Here is a 21299-nt window from a genome sequence, read left to right as displayed (position 1 = left end):
CAGGCTTTCCTCTATAGAAATAATAAATATATTAAAGACTTGTTGAAAGAGAGACAAAACACAGGTAATAATTTTTATTGAGTCTGATTCCCCCCCCCAGATATGATATGATACCAAAAGAACAGTATCTGTAAACAAGCTCGCGTGTCCCATACACATTGTGTGAATGTTGTCTTGAGTTTTTGGTCTCCTTGGCTGAATCTGCCGGTGGAGATGTCCAGTCTGTCCACCTGTCATGGTCTAGCTAGCACAGATTGATCGTTATTCCAAGAGAACACAATATCCCCCTCACACTGGATTTCCCTTTTGTTTTTGTTTGTTGATTTGTTTGTTCAGATCCTGGGTCCTGGGGGCGTTTGCACTGCTTTGCCTGATGGGACTGACGTGGTCGTTCGGCTTGTTCTTTATCAACGAGTCCTCTGTGGTGATGGCCTACCTCTTCACAATATTCAACACCTTCCAAGGAATGTTCATCTTCATTTTCCACTGCCTTCTCCAGAAAAAAGTATGTTTGCTTCCTTTATAAGTTTGCACTATAATTTTGCACAAACACTGTGATCGTCTACGTGAGACTGAATCAATTGTCAATTTAAACAGTTGAGGGGTCAGTGGGGTAAGTTGAGCCAAAGGTTTGGTTGAGTCACCCTTTGTTTCTAGGAGACCATAAACAAAATTAATCATGTGACCAAATATTTAGGAAGAGGTCATCATTTCATGGAGTCAGTAAAGGAAGAAACCACAGAAAAGTAAAATACATTTATTGTGTTATAGATTTCATGAGGATTGTATCTAAACAAAAGTATATTGTTTTAAGATTGTTTTGTACATCAGTTGGGGTCTCTATAAGCTACAATATGAGGTCCTAAACCTAGCATGAAAGTGCATCCTTGTACCTGTGTGGGCTAATAAAGTCAACATTTTGCCTTCGGGTAAATTGAGATAATGGCCACAATATCCCATACAAATTATTATTACATTTAGTCAGTTTTATCCATAATATGCATCATATTTGTGCAATGTGTCATGCATATGAACTCCAGATTTTTGTTACAGAGCAGACATCATCATGCACCGTAAACAAGCAGGGGTCTAGCCCCCCTTGAGGTTCTTGAGAGAGAGAAGCCAAGGAAGTGAGAGAAGGGAAGAAGTCCATTTGAGCAGCAGCAAGTGATGAAATATAGTCTGAATGACACTGAAGAGGTACATTGACAAAAAAGAAAACAAACATGTACCTGTGTGAAAGAGAGGCTATGACAGAGTAGCAGAGGGGCACAACTTCTTATCTGATGAAATGGAGGTTGAGCTTGCTAACCATATCAAGAATCTTGCAGACCAGTTTCATGGGCTTAGTAGCCTCAAATGCAGAGAACTTGCCTACGAATTAGCACATCGAAACAACATCCATGTCCCAGACAACTGGTCAATAAATAGAAGGGTAAGTAATATTGAAGACAGAGATCTATATCTGAATGTAGGCATACATTTAAGATATACAATATACCAAACCCCTATTCCTTGAATTCAACACCATCACCCACTGTCACAGGACACCAGCCCTCACTTACCCCAAGGCGGCTCAACTTACCCAATTCCTATGCTCAATTTACCCCATACCTAGACCACTTTTTTGGACAAGCTATGTTTTCAAAACTGCTGTGTTTACATTAATTCTGGTTATTTCCAGGGGTACAGGGAAAGTATTCAGACCCTTTGACTTTTTCCAAATTGTGTTAGGTTACAGGCTTATTCTAAAATGGATTAAATTGTATTTTTTCCTCATCAATCTAAACACAATACCCCATAATGACAAAGCAAAATCAGGTTTTTAGAATTTTTTGCTAATTCCCCAAAAAATGTAATGGAAAATTACACATTTACATAAGTATTCAGACCCGTTACTCAGTACTTTGTAGAAGCACCTTTGGCAGCGGTTACAGCCTCGAGTCTTATTGGGTATGACGCTACAAGTTTGGCACACCTGTATTTGGGGAGTATCTCCCATTCTTCTCTGCAGATCCTCTCAAGCTCTGTCAGGTTGGATGGGGAGAGTTGCTGCACAGCTATTTTCAGGTCTCTCCAGAGATGTCAGTTTGGGTTCATGTCTGGGCTTTCGCTGCAGAGATGGTTGTCCTTCTAGAAGGTTCTCCCATCTCCACAGAGGAACTCTAGAGCTCTGTCAGAGTGACCATCGGCTTCTTGGTCACCTCCTTGACCAAGGCCCTTCTCCGCCGATTGCTCAGTTTGGCAATGTGGCCAGCTCTAGGAAGAGTATTGGTGGTTCCAAACTTCTTCCATTTAAGAATGATGGAGGCCACTGTGTTCTTGGGGACCTTCAATGCTGCAGAAATGTTTTGGTACCCTTCCCCAGATCTGTGCCTCGACACAATCCTGTCTCGGAGCTGTACGGACAATTCCTTTGACCTCATGGCTTGGTTTTTGCTCTGACACCCACTGTCAACTGTGGGACCTTATATAAAGAGGTGTGTGCCTTTCCAAATGTTTTATTTTAATTTTATTTTACCGTTATTTTACCAGGCAAGTTGACTGAGAACACGTTCTCAATTACAGCAACGGCCTGGGGAATAGTTACAGGGTAGAGGAGGGGGATGAGTGAGCCAATTGTAAGCTGGGGATGATTAGGTGACCGTGATGGTATGAGGGACAGCAAATAATGTCCAACCAATTGAATTTACCACAGGGTGACTCCAATCAAGATGTAGAAACATCTCATGGATGATCAATGGAAACAGAATTCACCTGAGCTCAATTTAGAGTCTCATAGCAAAGGGTCTGAATACTTATCTAAATAACGTATCTGTTTTTAATTTTTTTATTAAAAAGTAAAAACCTTTTTAAAATTTTTAGATACATTTTTGACTAAAGCCAAAATGTAACAAAATGAAATGTGGAAAAAGTCAAGGGGTGTGAATACTTTCCGAAGGCACTGTACTTAGATATCTTTGTTATAGAATATTATATTCCCCTAGACGTAGTGATGCTGAATGTAAAAAAATGTCTCAACATACTCTACGCTCCCCTAAATATATACTGCTCAAAAAAATAAAGGGAACACTTAAACATCACAACCTAGATCTGGATGAAAGAAATAATCTTATTAAATACTTTTTTCTTTACATAGTTGAATGTGCTGACAACAAAATCACACAAAAATTATCAATGGAAATCCAATTTATTAACCCATGGAGGTCTGGATTTGGAGTCACACTCAAAATTAAAGTGGAAAACCACACTACAGGCTGATCCAACTTTGGTGTAATGTCCTTAAAACAAGTCAAAATGAGGCTCAGTAGTGTGTGTGACCTCCACGTGCCTGTATGACCTCCCTACAATGCCTGGGCATGCTCCTGATGAGGGGGTGGATGGTCTCCTGAGGGATCTCCTCCCAGACCTGGACTAAAGCATCCGCCAACTCCTGGACGGTCTGTGGTGGATGGAGCGAGACATGATGTCCCAGATGTGCTCAATTGGATTCAGGTCTGGGGAACGGGCAGGCTGGTCCATAGCATCAATGCCTTCCTCTTGCAGGAACTGCTGACACACTCCAGCCACATGAGGTCTAGCATTGTCTTGCATTAGGAGGAACCCAGGGCCAACCGCACCAGCATATGGTCTCACAAGGGGTCTGAGGATCTCATCTCGGTACCTAATGGCAGTCAGGCTACCTCTGGCGAGCACATGGAGGGCTGTGCGGCCCCCCAAAGAAATGCCACCCCACACCATGACTGACCCACCGACAAACCGGTGATGCTGGAGGATGTTGCAGGCAGCAGAACGTTCTCCATGGCGTCTCCAGAGTCTGTCACGTGCTCAGTGTGAACCTGCTTTCATCTGTGAAGAGCACAGGGCGCCAGTGGCGAATTTGCCAATCTTGGTGTTCTCTGGCAAATGCCAAACGTCCTGCACGGTGTTGGGCTGTAAGCACAACCCCCACCTGTGGATGTCGGGCCCTCATACCACCCTCATGGAGTCTGTTTCTGACCATTTGAGCAGACGCATGCACATTTGTGGCCTGCTGGAGGTCATTTTGCAGGGCTCTGGCAGTGCTTCTCTTGCTCCTCCTTGCACAAAGGCGGAGGTAGCGGTCCTGCTGCTGGGTTGTTGCCCTCCTACGGCCTCCTCCACGTCTCCTGATGTACTGGCCTGTCTCCTGGTAGCGCCTCCATGCTCTGGACACTACGCTGACAGACACAGCAAACCTTCTTGCCACAGCTCGCATTGATGTGCCATCCTGGATGAGCTGCACTACCTGAGCCACTTGTGTGTGTTGTAGACTCCGTCTCATGCTACCACTAGAGTGAAAGCACCGCCAGCATTCAAAAGTGACCAAAACATCAGCCAGGAATTATAGGAACTGAGAAGTTGTCTGTGGTCCCCACCTGCAGAACCACTCCTTTATTGGGGGTGTCTTGCTAATTGCCTATAATTTCCACCTGTTGTCTATTCCATTTGCACAACAGCATGTGAAATGTATTGTCAATCAGTGTTGCTTCCTAAGTGGACAGTTTGATTTCACAGAAGTGTGATTGACTTGGAGTTACATTGTGTTGTTTAAGTGTTCCCTTTATTTTTTTGAGCAGTGTATTTCAATGTAGTTTTGAGCATAATGAACCAACCTTTGTTCATGACTCCTGTATTTGTATTTATTTGAGTTAATTTACAAATATAAAGGATAACAGCCAATATAGGCTTAGCATAGCCTCTGCTTTCTGGCTTGGCTCACGTTGTTCTCAAAAGCCTGGGGAAGGTTATAATGGAAAAATATGAGTGTTGATTGCCAGCAGATGCTGGCTGATTTTGCTATGAATATACTTTTTTTTTAAACAACCACCCTTTCAATCCCTCTTCAGAAACAAAACTTATCCAGAGTAAGCTAATTTATGGTCCAAGCATTGCTAGCATGTTATCATTTAGAAAATTAACATTTCAGAAATAATTTATATTAAATGTTTTATGTAATTTTGTTGAAATGACAAAATCTAGGTATTTTTGGGGTGAAAATGTTTCGCTGTTTGGTTTTGAATCTCTGCCTCTGTTTGAATGTGCCTATTTCAATTGTTGGGAGGGGCAAATGGTTTGGATATACCATCCACTGTCTTTTAGCTGACAAAAACTTCCTCAGGCTTTCGAATGGTAAGGTATATTCCAAGGGCTTTCAGGACTACGTTTACAGTGCTTTCAGAAGGTATTCATACTGCTTGACTTATTCCACATTTTGTTGTGTTACAGCCTGAATTAAAAATTGATTAAATAGATTTTTTCCCACAAATCTACACACAATACCTCAATGTTTTTAGAAATGTTTGCACATTTATTGAAAATGAAATACAGAAATATCTCATTTAGATAAGTATTCACACCCTTGAGTTAATACATGTTACAATCACCTTGGGCAGCGATTACAGCTGTGAGTCTTTCTGGGTAAGTCTCTAAAAGCAATGCACACCTGGATTGTACAATATTTACACATCATTCTTTAAAACATTCTTCAAGCTCTGTCAAGTAGATCATTGCTAGATGATGTTGTTGATCATTGCTACACTGCCAATTTCAAGTCTTTCCATAGATTTTCAAACCAATGTAGCCCTTTCCTGCAGTCAAATGACCTAGTGGCCTCATGGGTGGAATGTTATTAATATTTTTCATAATTTCATAATTACTAAACATATATATTTTTTAAACGCTTAAAATCCTGTGTTTCTATGGCAAACAGTTTTGTTATACACTGCTCAAAAAAATAAAGGGAACACTTAAACAACACATCCTAGATCTGAATGAAATAAATAATCTTATTAAATACTTTTTTCTTTACATAGTTGAATGTGCTGACAACAAAATCACACAAAAATAATCAATGGAAATCCAATTTATCAACCCATGGAGGTCTGGATTTGGAGTCACACTCAAAATTAAAGTGGAAAACCACACTACAGGCTGATCCAACTTTGATGTAATGTCCTTAAAACAAGTCAAAATGAGGCTCAGTAGTGTGTGTGGCCTCCACGTGCCTGTATGACCTCCCTACAACGCCTGGGCATGCTCCTGATGAGGTGGCGGATGGTCTCCTGAGGGATCTCCTGCCAGACCTGGACTAAAGCATCCGCCAACTCCTGGACAGTCTGTGGTGCAACGTGGCGTTGGTGGATGGAGCGAGACATGATGTCCCAGATGTGCTCAATTGGATTCAGGTCTGGGAAACGGGCGGGCCGGTCCATAGCATCAATGCCTTCCTCCTGCAGGAACTGCTGACACACTCCAGCCACATGAGGTCTAGCATTGTCTTGCATTAGGAGGAACCCAGTGCCAACCGCACCAGCATATGGTCTCACAAGGGGTCTGAGGATCTCATCTCGGTACCTAATGGCAGTCAGGCTACCTCTGGCGAGCACATGGAGGGCTGTGTTTTCTATTTCTATGTTTAAATCTAGTTTTCTATTTCTATGTTGGGGTTTTGGTAGGACCTCCAATTAGAGTCAGCTGGTTGTCGTTGCCTCTAATTGGAGGCCATATTTAGTTGGGGTTTGTTTCACTTGTGTTTTGTGGGTGGTTATTTTCTGTGTAGCCTGTGTGCCTTATGGAACTGTTTTTCGTTGTACGTTTATTTTGTTTAAGTGTTTTCTTTAATAAATTAAGAAGATGAGCACTTTACCCACTGCGCCTTGGTCCAATCCTTACGACACCCATGACACAATGCCTATTTACAGTAAACAAATTGACAACATACTTTCAGCACGCTTATAGGGAAGTACATTCAACAAGCACAGCACAAATGACTGATGATTGGCTGAGAGAAATTGATGATAAAAAGATTGTGGGGGCTGTTTTGTTAGACTTCAGTGCGGCTTTTGACATTATCAATCATAGTCTGCTGCTGGAAAAATATATGTGTTATGGCTTTACACCCCCTGCTATATTGTCGATAAATATTTACCTGTCTAACAGAACACAGAAGGTGTTCTTTAATGGAAGCCTCTCCAACATAATCCAGGTAGAATCAGGAATTCCCCAGGGCAGCCGTTTAGGCCCCTTAATTTTTTTTTACTTTACTAATGACATGCCATGTCATGGTCAAAACATATTGATACAACAGAAGCTAAGATGGGGACAAGTCTGTCCATAATTCTACATCAGGTAACTGATACAAGAAGCATAATCAGATTTAAAAAAACAGGTAAAGTACACCTTATGGAACAGCGGGGACTGTGAAGAGACACAAACAAAAGTACAGACACACCCATACGCAAACAAGCGCAAGCACACGCACTCTACACACACGTACATTGTAATATTGTTGTATGGTGGTATTGTAGATATGTAGTGGTGTAATAATGTTATATGATGTACTGTTTTATCTTTGTTTTATATGTAATGTAAGTGCCTTAATTTTTTTTGCACCCTAGTTACTGTGTTGATACACCATGCTCAAAGGGATTTTCAATGTCTGCTTTTTACATTTTTTACCCATCTAACAATAGGTGCCCTTCTTTGCGAGGTATTGAAAAACCTCCCTGGTCTTTGTGGTTGAATCTGTTTGAAATTCACTGCTTGACTGAGGGACCTTACATATAATTGTATGTGTGGGGTACATACATGTGGTAGTCATTTAAAATCATGTTAAGCACTATTATTGCACACAAAGTGAGTCTATGCAACTTATTATGTGACTTTTTAAGCAAATGTTTACTCCTGAACTTATTCAGGCTTCCCATAACAAAGGGGTTGAATACTTATTGACTCAAGACATTTCAGCTTTTTATTTTTTATGAATTTAAAAAACACAATTCCACTTTGACATCATGGGGTATTGTGTGTAGGCCAGTGACACACAATCTCAATTTAATCTATTTTAAATTCAGGCTGTAACAAAACAAAATCTGGAAAAGGTAAAGGGGTGTGAATACTTTCTGAAAGCACTGTAAGCACACACAAAAGGTACACACAAAATAAACATAGCCACTAACTTAGCGTCCCCTTCTTTTTGCTTCCACAGGTCCGTAAAGAGTACATCAAATGTTTCCGCCACACATATTGCTGTGGTGGCTTACCAACGGAGAGCTCACATAGCTCAACAAAGACCTCCACCACAAGGACAAGTGCACGCTACTCCTCGGGCACACAGGTACTATATCAGGGATTCTGAATGGGATTCATCTCTATGTCAGGGTAGATTGGCATAAACCCAGTTTACCGCAAAGTATCACCTATAATAGTTAACTAGGAGAGACTCCAATGACTTCTGAATCCATTGAATCCATCAGAACGCCCAGTAATGTTATATTTTTCAAGACCGCTGGCCAATGTAATTGTACCAGAAACACAGACCGTAGTTAAACAGTGACATGTATACTTTATCGTAAGCTAACTGTTTCACGCAGTATCTACTGTATTGCATGGGTACCTTTTTCCACTCTACCCCTTAGCACTCGCTTTATCTTTTTTCTCACTAACGCCACTGTACATGGAACTATTTGCGCTATTTTAGAGCATTGCAGTAAGCTTTTACTCTTTGAAAAACAAGAATGCAAATACAATTTTATGTTTATTCCTATGTTATTCCTTTGCTATTGAACCATTTTTTTTATAAATGTTTTGATAGTAGACAATGCTCTAACCACTGTTACGGTGGCAATAGAAAGACAAAACCGTCACAAGACATTCCCATTTTAACTTCTAATTAAACCTATGGAGCACCCCCCTATAACATCCACTACTTTTGACAGGAAGTATAAAAGTAGTCACTCAAAGCCCGAGTTAATATAATGTGTGGAGGCCAGACGTTGCACTTGGTGCGCTTTGTGTGAAGAGTCGGTTCGCCGATGCAGGAACACTACATATAGCAAAAATAATGAAAAAGAATCTCAACAGTGAACAGGCTTCTTTAGGTCCTAATAACTGTCCCTTGTTAATCTGACAGAGCCGTATCAGGAGAATGTGGAATGACACCGTAAGAAAGCAATCTGAGTCCTCCTTTATCTCAGGTGACATCAACAGCACCTCCACCCTTAACCAAGGTCAGTCACACACCTCATCTCTTCTTCACACACCATTCACCATCATCGAGACGTAAAATACATTTTCAAGTACCAATGATTTCATACAGAGGGGCTAACATCCTGAGAAATTGTAGTGAATGCTTTGGGCTTGATAAGATTTGCGCACTGTGCTAAAAGGGATAGCAAGGATAGTCTCCCTGTTCTGTTCTGCCAACTGAGGATTACAGAAATCCGTCCTCAAATACTTTGTGCTGTCATTTTGGGCAGTAATGTCGAACACGGATTGGGGCAGCCACTGTACTGTTTGTACTAAGTCCAAAGTTCATGTGGCTCAGTCCATTCAAAAAAGAAGAAGAAGGAAATGCCAACAAACTCTAAATAAAGTTTCGTTTTTATTTTTAAACCTATGTTTGCTTGACACGCAGGGGCACATTATTTGGTCGGTATGTAAGGGGACCTCTGCTATTTCAGGGATTCAGGAGGGAGGAAAACAACCTTGTCATTTATTATTTAGCCAGAGCACAAGTATGATGATGAGAAGATGTTCAACTCTGGGTGACCCTGAGTGCTTAGTGCTTAGCTTCAGCCTTTACGGCTCGGCATGGCTCTAAAATGGCTTTCCAAGTATGCAAGGAAAGAGGTTAGCCTGAGGTAGTCTGACTTTCCCCTCCCAAACTCCCCCTTATTATTTTTCACTCTTCAATTTCCTTGAGGTAAAATGTTACGAACAGTATTTTGAAATTCATCTTGTCAATATTTTTTTTCTTCTGATAAGCTGTATGTTAGATGTTAAGGTTACATTTATCTATCATGCTCCAGTCTACTACCCTAGTTACCCTTGAGTATACTGTACTGAGGATGGCCCGCTCTTCAGAAACCACTCCTTGTCATTATAACATCCTCAGAGAATACCCTACAAGAGTGATGGGGTTTTCTAGTACACAGCTTATAAAAATGTGACTGGAAATGTCCTAGTTTTTAAACGTGATGCAAGAGGTCCATTGTAACATTTTAATCGGGGTGAATTCAGTATTTGAAGAAAAGGTCTGACATTGTAAAGTATTGGCATCCAGGTGAAGTTAGTGTTATGATATTTTACTAAAGAGACAAGGGTGTGGTCATTTGTTGTGTACACGTTTCAAGCAATTGCATCATAGGACTTCAACTAAAAACTGTGGCCTAGCAGTAGCAATGGACAAAAAAAGCATTGCACTGCAAAAAATACCTGCTAATTCCGTTTTTAACAATTAATTTATATTCACAGCAATAGAAGGCTAAATGAGAGCATCGTTTTTTCACCAGTTACCTTTCTTGTCAAATAACAAAAACACAAAATGGCTGACTTTATAATTTTGTTCTGTAGTTGCGTTGCTTCTCATTTACATTTCAGATTGTAGTAGAATTAGAATGAGGTGAACAAAAAGTGCCTTTTGTGGTAGTGACTGTTAAGATGTTCTATATCCCCTCTGTATCCTAATCCTTGCTTCCACAAAATGCCTGTACACTTTGTTGAAGTGACATCCAGAGATGGTCATAGATAATATTAATATCCTGTCCTCCCAAAAAATTCCCAAATTCAATATATACTCTGAAAATAATAGCCCAGTTTTAGATGTACTTGACATTTTGTTCCATAAATCACCCCAAAAAAACACTCATTGTACCAATGCCAAAAACTGATCTCTGATCTGTCTTCTTCTGTCTTACCGCCTCCAGGAATGACGGGCAATTATCTTCTAACAAACCCTCTTCTTCGACCACAAGGCACTAACAACCCTTATAACACCTTACTGGCTGAAACAGTCGTATGTAACGCTCCCACGGCTCCAGTGTTTAACTCTCCAGGTGTGCTTACTTAACACTTCTTGACGTACAGTTAACTTCTTCTTCTCTCTTCATTTTTTATACTTTGACTAGTTTTTTATGAGTTATTGTGGCCTTATCAAGATCAGAACGTTATCGAGTATCAACTTCCACTCTGGATCTCAGCAGGATCCCCAAATGGGTAACAGACATCAGTTGCTGAAATCGGTGTTGTAAGAAAGCACCGTGTGTATGACTTGGTTTGTGATTTATTAAGAGACCTCTGGTGTGCAGTTTCACATTTTGGTCTTTTAAAGTGTCTCTTGAATGAGATAAAGTGATTCATCTACAATGGAGATACTACATGTTCTGCCTTGAAAAGACAGTATGAACATTGTCATAGCCTTTCAAACGGTACTCTTAAATTGCAGGATTATTGATGATTGTTGATTTATTTATTTAGTGTTTTGTGGGTGAACCTAGCCCTAAAAGCGTATACGTTGCAATACGGGCAAGCTGAAATATTCAGTTTGCGCTTGAATATTTGTGTATTCATGATTGTGACGCAACATGATTTAAATCAACATTTGATTTTGACCACAAATGATACAAAGAACAGAACAGATACCAATCCTGACAATCATTGGATGCTGTTTGATAAGCAAACAGTTAATTTACCTAAATGATAATGATATTTAAAATGTGTTCGTCCAGTATTTCAAATTGTGTGTAGGGATTATTATGGTACAATGCAATGACGTTTACATTTTATTAAATGACAATTTAAGTATTTTTGTTATGTTTTTTGTTTTCTCATTATGCTTTTTCCTTAAGCGTTTTAAGAATGATTTTCTGCTATTTATTTATTTTGTGTTTTGGGGTGAACTTACCCCTTAAACCGTATACGTTACAATACAGGCAAGCTGAAATATTCAGTTTGTACTTGAATATTTGTGTATTCATGAATGTGACGCACCATGATTTAGATCAACATTTGATTTTGAGCAATGATATGTTTTTCAGGTATGAACAGATACCAGTCCTGACAACTGTCACTAGACACTGTTTGATAAACAAACAATTCATTTAGCAAAATTATCATGAGATATTACATGTGTTAGTCCAGTATTTCAATTTGTGTGCAGGGATTATTGTTACAATGCAATGGAATTTAAAAAAAATACATTTTTAATTACATTGTATATTTTGTCATGTTTTTTTTGCTTTCTCCTTACGCTTCCCTCTAGTGACCTACAGAGAGACAAGTATGGGAGTAAAACTTAACTTTGCCTATCAAATGTAAATTTATTTCAGCATGCTTATTAAAAACAACAACTCCCTGGTACATCAATGGTCATTGGCATTTACTCAGTGGGCAAGTGGTTCACAAACTATACCAACCAAATTATATTCCACCAATAGGAAAATAATACTTTCCAATATTGCATTCCTTTGGGATCCAACAGCTATCTAAGACAGCTGAGAAAGAATGGTTTTGTTATACCTCAGATACTCTTCTTCTTTCTCTTGGATGTGTATAAGTAGTTTGTGATCTGCAGACATCAACTGTAGCTTTGTTACTGGGGTGGCAAAGAATATTTCCTGAGTGAATTGAGAGAAGAGAGGCTTCCTACGTGAATGCCGTTCCCTGTGGCACTCAGCATTCTGTGTCCAGTTACATTCCCCTCACATCTCTCCCCTATTCTCCAGACATCACCTTTGTGAGGAAAATTGTTCTCCTAGTGAGGCATAAACAAAATGTACAAACGTCATGGTAGCAGCTGTAATCTTTTTTTTTGTCCTCTTTCACTCTTTCCTTTTTTGTCATTTCTCTCCTCTCATCTCCGCTAAACTCTGTGATGTCTGTTTTACATGTTGGTGTGTCTGGAACACAGGAGGTTGGTGGCAACTTAATTGGGGAGGACGGGCTCATGGTAATGGCTGGGGTGGAATGGTATCAAATACATGGTTTGATGCCATTCCATTTGCTCCGTTCCAGCCATTATTATGAGCCGTCCTCCCCTCAGCAGCCTCCACTGGTCTGCAAAAATGGTCTATCCCCTTATCTGAACAACAGCATGTCACCATAATATACCCATTCCTCTTAATCTCTCTCTTCTATCTGTGGCAGGAATTTATCTAAATGTTTTTCGCAATTTCTTTCTGTGCCAAAGCCGTGTTATCCACGGCAGATACACAACCCCTCTCTCCAATCACACCCCACTAATATTTATTCTATCGCCGCCTGATTTCCATGGCCCTGTGCATACAGAAATCCCTAACATGACTGCATCTGACCTTCACAGCTGTGTTTTTCTTGGGCTGTTCTTGTAGAGACCAGGCGTACACTGGGGACTGTCATTTTGACTGATGTGAACCGCAGGGCTGCCGGCCAACTCTGACCTTGCCTGAGAGAAAATACAAAAAAACACAACTCGGTCACCACTCAATTAAACAAATACAGCCAAAACAAATTAAAATCATTAAAACAATTTAAATAAAAATTGGTGGTATTTAATCTTTAAAAAAAGCTTTGATTGCTTGTTAATCAAATTTGCTGAACCCTTGCTCTAACTAAGTTGCTATGTTTTAATTTTTTTCCTTTCAGTGATTCTTCATGTTACAATAAATCATTTTACTTTCTTTTGTACATCAGCTACTCTTAGGCCAGATAGCCTGAACAGACAAACATGATGTGAGTTGTCCAAAGTGAGTCTCTCCACCTGCTGTCTGTCGTGATGTCGGATGGTGCTTGTGGGCCCTGAAGTGAGAAAGATGGCTGTCCGTGTTGACCATGACTCTCCTTTCTGTATACATTCATATTTTCCCATTATTTTTCCCTGTCACCTCCAACAAAGAGTTGCTAGACAACTTCTTGTCTATGTCGTAGCTTGCCCATTTCTGGCTACATACCAAGGCCCGGTTTTCTGATAGTGATGGAACTTAGGCTTACGAGTGTTTTAACGATGCATCTTTCCTACAACGGCTGAAAATGTAACATGCATTTCCCAAAACACCACGCAGAGAGAATGTTCGCTAAGTGCATCGTTGAGGCATTTGTCGAAACTGAAAGGATCGACAAAAAGGAAGCACTGCTCTCAGATCAGCGTTCTCTCTTTCAAAACTTACCTTAACATTAGAATTATTACACAATACCGACGACGGATCAGTTCCTAGAGAGATATTATCACCTATGACTGCAAATATTGAGGTGGCTTATTCTAATGCTTACCCTATAATAATGCAGTAAATCAAGATTTTTCACATCATTGTGCACGTTACACATAATGAAATATATTGAGGCAAAAATTACACAGTAGCGTACAAATAGCTAAATAAAACTCAATTGAATTAACATGAAAATGTATTTATCTTTTAATACAGTTATCTCAGTTTTCATTTGAAGCGTCTTTATATCCTTTGCTTGTTATGCAAAGAAATGGGAAACTTTGTATTTGTCGTCACTGTCACATCGTTCTGAAGCTTTCAGCGGTCACAGAAAGACAGATAAACATCTTGATTTTGTGTTTAGCGGAGATCTTCTGTGTATAAAGTGACACGGAAGGGGGGAAAATAATCTAACGATGTACTTAGCTATTCTACAAGTGGTCTGAGGCTGTCGTTAAATACCAAACGTTTTCAAGATCATCTTTAGTGACGATGGTTTTGGGAAACAGCTCAGAGATTTAACTATGCTCCTACGAAGGTTTTAATGATGAACGTAGCCTTAAGATGCTTTTGGGAAACCGGGCCCTGTACATTTGCCTCTGACATGTGTGTTGTGATCTTCATGATTTCTTCATGTTTTTTAATGTTGTTTGGGATCACGCCTGTCCCTTTGTTACTAGAAAGTCAAAGGCAGAATATTTTAGTGAATTGGAAAGGCTTTTAGAGAAAGTATTAGTTCATGATATACAAACATTTTCCAAATTACCGCATAACTGAGAATGTAAAATTATTGTTCATTGTGTATATGCATGCATACACATTCTCCTTACAGATTGTCTAATTAGTAACATGGTACAGCTGATTCTTAGTCTTGTGCCAAATTATCTCCAGCGTCCTGAACAGCATTAAACCACTTTTCTCATTTTTTTCATATTGCTTTCGGAAGAATGGTTGTGACTAATGTAAATCCCCTCATATGTTTTCTCATTTCAGGACACTCACACACACTGAACCATCCCAGGGACACCAGTGCAATGGATACTCTACCGCTAAATGGTAACTTTAACAATAGCTACTCGCTTCGCAACGGGGACTACGGCGACAGTGTGCAGGTGGTGGACTGCGGACTCAGCCTGGACGACGCAGCCTTTGAAAAAATGCTAATATCGGAGCTGGTGCACAATAACCTCCGGGCTTGCAACAAGAGCCACAACCACCATGTGGAGCGGGGGGCTCCTCTTCCTCCATCGTCCAAGAAGGTGAACGTGGTGGGCGGGAGCAGCAGCGAAGATGACGTCATCGTGGCTGACACCTCATCTTTGGTGCACGGCCACAATATCAACACACCGGTGGGCCTGGGCATAGAGCTGCACCACCGGGAGCTGGAGGCCCCGCTCATCCCCCAGCGGACTCACTCACTTCTGTACCAGCCGCAGAAGAGAGTGAAGACCACTGAGGGGGGCTTGGAGAGCTACGTCAGCCAGCTCACGACCAACGAGCATGGGGACAGCCTACAGTCCCCAAACAGAGACTCTTTGTACACTAGTATGCCCACCCTAAGGGACTCTCCATACCCCGAGAGCAGCCCCGATGCGGAGGAGCTGGAGGACCTCTCGAGCCCCTCTAAGAGGAGCGAGAATGAGGACGTTTACTACAAGAGCATGCCTAACTTAGGAGCAGGACACCAGCTCCAAGCGTACTACCAGATAAGTAGAGGAAACAGTGACGGTTACATCATCCCTATTACTAAAGAGGGCTGCATCCCTGAAGGAGATGTACGGGAAGGACAGATGCAGTTAGTGACAAGTCTTTAAAATATATTTAAATTATCGTCCCCTGTCCGCAGTCCCGACATCCTCGAGGACAAACAGTACTGTACTCTGAGAGATGCCGAGGAAGTTTTTTTCAGAGAGCCTTAGAGCCCCCAACAACACACACACACACACACACACACACACACACACACACACACACACACACACACACACACAGTCGCTCCTCTCCCCCCAGACTCTCCACACCCCATCCTCCTCACAAACCAACAGACTTAAGTGCACTGCGTTGGCAGTGCGATATTACCCCGACTGCTGGAGTGGAGTTTTAAACAGACTGTATATAAAATGCAGAGTTCAATTTAAGACACATGCCATTTCTGTATTTAATTATTCTGCTGCTGTTGAATTAAAAAAAAACGATATAAAAAAACGATTTAAAAAATGTTATCGGCCACTCCAGTTCAGCAGTTTTTTTCTGGCCAAAGGTTGTACATACACTCCCACCATCCTTGTCAAGCCTGTTTCGTATTACATACAAAATGAAGCTCTCGGACCAGGATAAGGACTTATTTGTTTGATGGTGTTCCTGATCAGACTATTAATTAGGAATATAAGGTCCTGGATCCTAGAGTTGTCCCCATCACCGTGAAGGTTGGATTAACCACTAGCAATCAAGCCCCAGGCCTTATATTTTCTCAATTGAGCTGTTGTCAAGGGAAATGGCAAAATGAATATATATTTTGCTAGTGTAAAATAAAATTCATGGAAACCCGTAAATATAAAGAAACCTTTTAATTGAAAATGTAATATTTGAAGAGAATATTGTGTAAAAGTTGCACATATGTTATAAAATGTGTTTATAGTTCTTACACATCATTCATTATCGTATGTTTGAACAAAAAAGCAGATGAAAACAAAATAAGTCTACAAAGAACAAGGTTAATGCATACTAATTTTTTCCACTTATGAAGTGTTTTTGCATACTGAATTCATATACAGTATGTTGTCCATTGAAATGTATATGATTTTATATTGCTAAAAGGTTGTTATTTTAGTAAAGTGGGAATACAAGAGTGCCCTATGAAAGTCATGCCATACCATGTTTTGGGGGGTGAATTTGATTTAAATAATCTAATCGGATAAACAATCATGACATAGAAATGGGCCACTCAAGACTAACAGCCACTCGAGATAAAACATTTACCATAACATTTTTATTCATTATACATGTATTTCTTCTGCCTGGGTATGGACATTTATTTATTGAAATATTTTCAAAAGATTATACATTGGAAAATGTAATATTTTCCAGCACTGGTATACATAGTCCTTCTTTTTATGTAAACATGCTATTAAGGGGCCCATCAATAAAGACAAATGTAAAGTTCAACACTTGTTTAACAAATAAATAAATGTGAGATTTTTTTGTAAAATGACAGTTTTATTAATGTTTTGTGTTTTTGTACCATTGGAGAAGTTATAGGTTTGATTATTTTGCTATGGACAAAATACACTTTTGACTCAAGTCATGAGTACATCCCAAGCACCTTGGAAGGTTATCAGTGAAATATTTTCAGAGGGATTTCTTTGCTTTTGTTTTCTATCAAAGACATTGCCTAATAGTCAAGCTCATTTCACCGTATGTGTTGATAAGCCAAATCTTTCCATGTGATTAAATTATGAGAAACTCAGGTAGGAAAATTACATTGTAAATGTTCCTCTGTGTGGTTGTAACACTCCAATAAAAGTTCGAAAATTACACCGGTTCATAACATTGTCCGCTTAGTATATTATTGAGCACTTCACCAGACACCATTAAAATCTAGGTGATACAATTCTGTAACTCATCAGCTGGTTTTTTAATAATATGAAAGTGGAAATGAGTCTGATGCGTTACAAGGGTTGCTGTTATAGTTGGAGGCGGTTTGGAGAAATACAGTACATCACAGTAAATATGTCTTATTTATGACACATATTTGCACCAATTAATGCCCACTCCTGCTGAGGACAAAAGTCAGTCCTTGGTTAATGCCTCAAGTATTGCTAATTTATGACACATTCTAATAGGGTAAATAAGCCACCGGTTAGAGCAGGTTGACAGCTCACTGCAGGGATTCTGGAAATTACATTGTTTATCATTTGCCATTGAAGGAAATGACTCAGGATCTGCACCGCCAAGACGCTCTCACTGTCAGAGGAAGTTCACATTAAAGGAACAGTTCACCCAAATTACAAATTAATGACTGCAATTTCGGTGAACTATACTTTTAAGTTGCATAGACTTTGTTGATGTTGCTTTTCTTATAATTGAGTGTGAGATATTGTTGCAATTATCAGAAGGACAATTTATTAACTACGAATTCTTGGGTTTCTCACATTCTCGGTTTATCATCTGGAAACAGCTGATGATTACTTTTAGTATTTTAGTGAATACTTTGAATTATATGATTATTATATCATTTTATTTTATATCAAGTATTTTATATCCAGTTTTTATTATTTATTTTGGATCCAGCGACGCAGATTGCCACAGTGCTGGGACCGCTAAATGTGTCCCTGGAACATTTTAGTAGCCTTTTAGTAGCCTATTGGCTAGCAAGCAAAATGCCGGAATTGATTAAAGGGTGTTCTATCAGCTTCTACACAAAGCAGTGAAAACTCCTTTGACTCTATCGCTGACCATAAGACCATTAAATGCATTTTATGTTCACCGTCATCCGAGTGAAGGACTTTTATGAAAACTTCACCTGTGTCAAATGCCACGAACTAAATGCTGCCAAGAAGAGGATCGTTACTTTACTTGATGAAATTAAACATCTGGATGAGCGTCTAATTTTGAATAAGGATGCCTCACGTTGAAATACTCTAGTCAAGTCAAGGAAATGTACATTATCCCTGTCTTAATTTCAATAGTTTTTAAACAGCCATCAAATAGATGCAGCCGCAGGCCCATCGGGGCAAGCTTTGATAATCTAATTTCTATTCCTATGAAATTTCCTGACTTACTTAATGACCAAGTTTATAACAACCTGGTTAAGGTAAATATGGACACCCCTGCTGTTTTTACGTCTGGCGAAGGGCTGCGTTTGTTACATTTAATTGTGCAAAGTATGATGTAAAAGATTGACTTTATCGATATCTGGATGCATGACACGAACACAGACATTCTTGTTTTATCAGAGACTTGGTTAAATGGTTTGATCATGGATAAGGACATTGACATTGCTAATTACAAGATTTTTAGATGTGATAGGCAGAGAAAAGGTGGAGGGGTGGCGATGTAAGTAAAATCCACTTTTGTAGCATCATGTGCTCTTAATATCACTATACCCCAGAAATGTGAAATCCTGGTTTTAGATATGACCATGAGCCAAAACGTGCATGTATTTGTTGCTGGAGTGTACAGTATAGGCCTCCTGCTGCTTTAATTCATGGGATTAGTATCCTAGCTGAGCATTTAAAACCTTTTCTATCATCTGAACTACTGGTCTTAGGTGAGTTTAACCTGGACTGGCTGACACCGATCTCGGATAACTTTAAGAACATTTGTTTTGATCTTAATATAACCCAGCTGATCACAAAACCCACTCAGTTAAATGTGAAAAATCTAGATAGATCCTCATTATTAGATTTAATTTTCACAAATAACCCCCATAAGTATGTGTCTTTTGGTGTGTTTGCAAACTTAGTAATCATTGTCCTATAGCCTGTTTTGGAGATGCTAGACAGCATAATTCTGATCCCTGTATTATTAGGAAGATACATTTGAAAAACTTTTCTACAAAGCGTTTATGCATGACTTGTACCATCAAGTGCATACCTGACCCTGAATTAGCTATTGAGCATTTCTCATCTATTTTATATCACTTGCAGATAAACACGCTCCTTTTAAATGCTTCCCTACCCAATCAAGTTATACTGAACTCTACATCATTATTGAAAAATTAGATAGGTCATGCTTTTTATCAAAATCTCCTGTCCGCTGTTTTTGTTTGAAAGAAATCTTGGTTTAATAGACCCGGGTCAGTCAGTAAACTGCTCGTCCCTCTCCCAGCTGCTAATCGACTTGATAGAGGACCAGACAACCCCCAGTGAATTCTTGTACTCTCTGGATCAACTGTCTACCTTGTGAAGATGAAAGGCGCCAGGAGGAGTTGGCTGCTGTTTTATGGGCTCTTAACCAATTGTGCTATTGTGTGTGTTTTTGCGCGTTATTTGTAACTTATTTTTAACATAATGTTTCTGCCACCGTCTCTTATGACCGAAAGAGCTTCTGGATATCAGGACAGCGATTACTCACCTCGTACTGGACGAATATATTTTTTTTTACTGTGTCGGACGCAAAGGATTTACTTCAGACACCTGACAAAGCCCACATCCCCGTCATTCACAGGAGAAAGAGTCGGAGATATCGGGGACGTAGGTCGGGGTGCCTTGTAAGGATCCAACGCGAGTGGGTAATCTGCCTCTTCCAGTCCAATTAGCCAACGTACAATCATTGGATAACAAAATAGACAAGCTACGATCACGAATATCCTACCAACAGGACATTCAAAACGGTAATATCTTATGTTTCATCGAGTTGTGGCTGGACGACAGCATGGATAAAATACAGCTGGCGGGGTTTACGCTGCATCGGCAAGATGGGTCAGCTGCCTCCGGTAAGACGAGGGGTGGCAGTCTGTGTATATTTGTAATCAACAGCTGGTGCACAAAATCTAATATTAAGGAAGTCTCAAAGTGTAGCTCGCCTGAGGTAGAGTATCTCATGATAAGCTGTAGACCAAACTATTTACCAAGGGGGTTTTCATCTATATTTTTTGTAGCTGTCTATTTACCACCACAAACCAATGCTGGCACTAAGTCTGCACTCAATGAGCTGTATAAGGCCATAAACAAACAGAAAAACGCTCATCCAGAGGTGGCACTCCTAGTGGCCGGGGTTTAATGCAGGGAAACTTAAATACATTTTACCTAATTTCTACCAGCATGTTAAATGTGCAACCAGAGGAAAAAACTCTAGAAGACCTTTACTCCACACACAGAGATGCGTACAAAGCTCTCCCTGGCCCTCCATTTGGCAAATCTGACCATAATGATATCCTCCTGATAACTGCTTATAAGCAAAAACTAAAGCAGGAAGCACCAGTGACTCTGTAAATAAAGTGGTCAGATGATGCAGATGCTAAGCTACAGGACTGTTTTGCTAGCACAGACTAGAATATGTTCTGGGATTCTTCTGATGGCCTTGAGGAGTACATCACATAAGTCACTGGCTTCATCAATAAGTGTATCGATGACATCGTCCTCACAGTGACCGTAATTACATACCCCAACTAGAAACCATGGCTTACAGACAACATACACACTGAGCTAAAGGGTAGAGCTGCCGCTTTCAAGGAGCGGGACTTTAACCTGGACGCTTATAAGAAATCCCGCTATGCCCTCAGACAAACCATCAAACAGGCAAAGCGTCAATACAGGACTAAGATTGAATCGTACTACACCGGCTCCGATGCTCGTCGGATGTGGTAGGGCTTGC

General features: G+C 40.0%; 1 protein-coding gene across 17 annotated transcripts in view; it reads left to right on the top strand.

Moving 5' to 3' along the window:
• The window catches only part of adgrl2a (adhesion G protein-coupled receptor L2a), a 215429-nt gene extending 197913 nt beyond the window's left edge, over window positions 1-17516 (top strand). For 9 of the 17 annotated variants that reach the window (XM_045687266.1, XM_014215666.2, XM_045687270.1 and 6 more), the window contains 6 exons: window positions 337-505; window positions 8009-8137; window positions 8933-9029; window positions 10728-10856; window positions 12062-12079; window positions 14976-17516. In XM_045687266.1, the coding sequence (XP_045543222.1) occupies window positions 337-505; window positions 8009-8137; window positions 8933-9029; window positions 10728-10856; window positions 12062-12079; window positions 14976-15796 (1363 nt within the window). In that variant the 3' untranslated portion in view covers window positions 15797-17516. Of the gene's footprint in view, window positions 1-336; window positions 506-8008; window positions 8138-8932; window positions 9030-10727; window positions 10857-12061; window positions 12080-13470; window positions 13581-14975 lie in introns of all 17 variants that reach the window. The other 8 variants (XM_045687277.1, XM_014215668.2, XM_045687274.1 and 5 more) reach the window with 3 other exon arrangements.
• The last annotated feature ends 3783 nt before the right edge of the window (window positions 17517-21299 follow it).

This window comes from Salmo salar, chromosome ssa10, assembly GCF_905237065.1.
Source record: "Salmo salar chromosome ssa10, Ssal_v3.1, whole genome shotgun sequence".
NCBI classification, from domain to species: Eukaryota; Metazoa; Chordata; class Actinopteri; order Salmoniformes; family Salmonidae; genus Salmo; species Salmo salar.
This window is presented reverse-complemented; position numbering and strand designations above follow the sequence as displayed.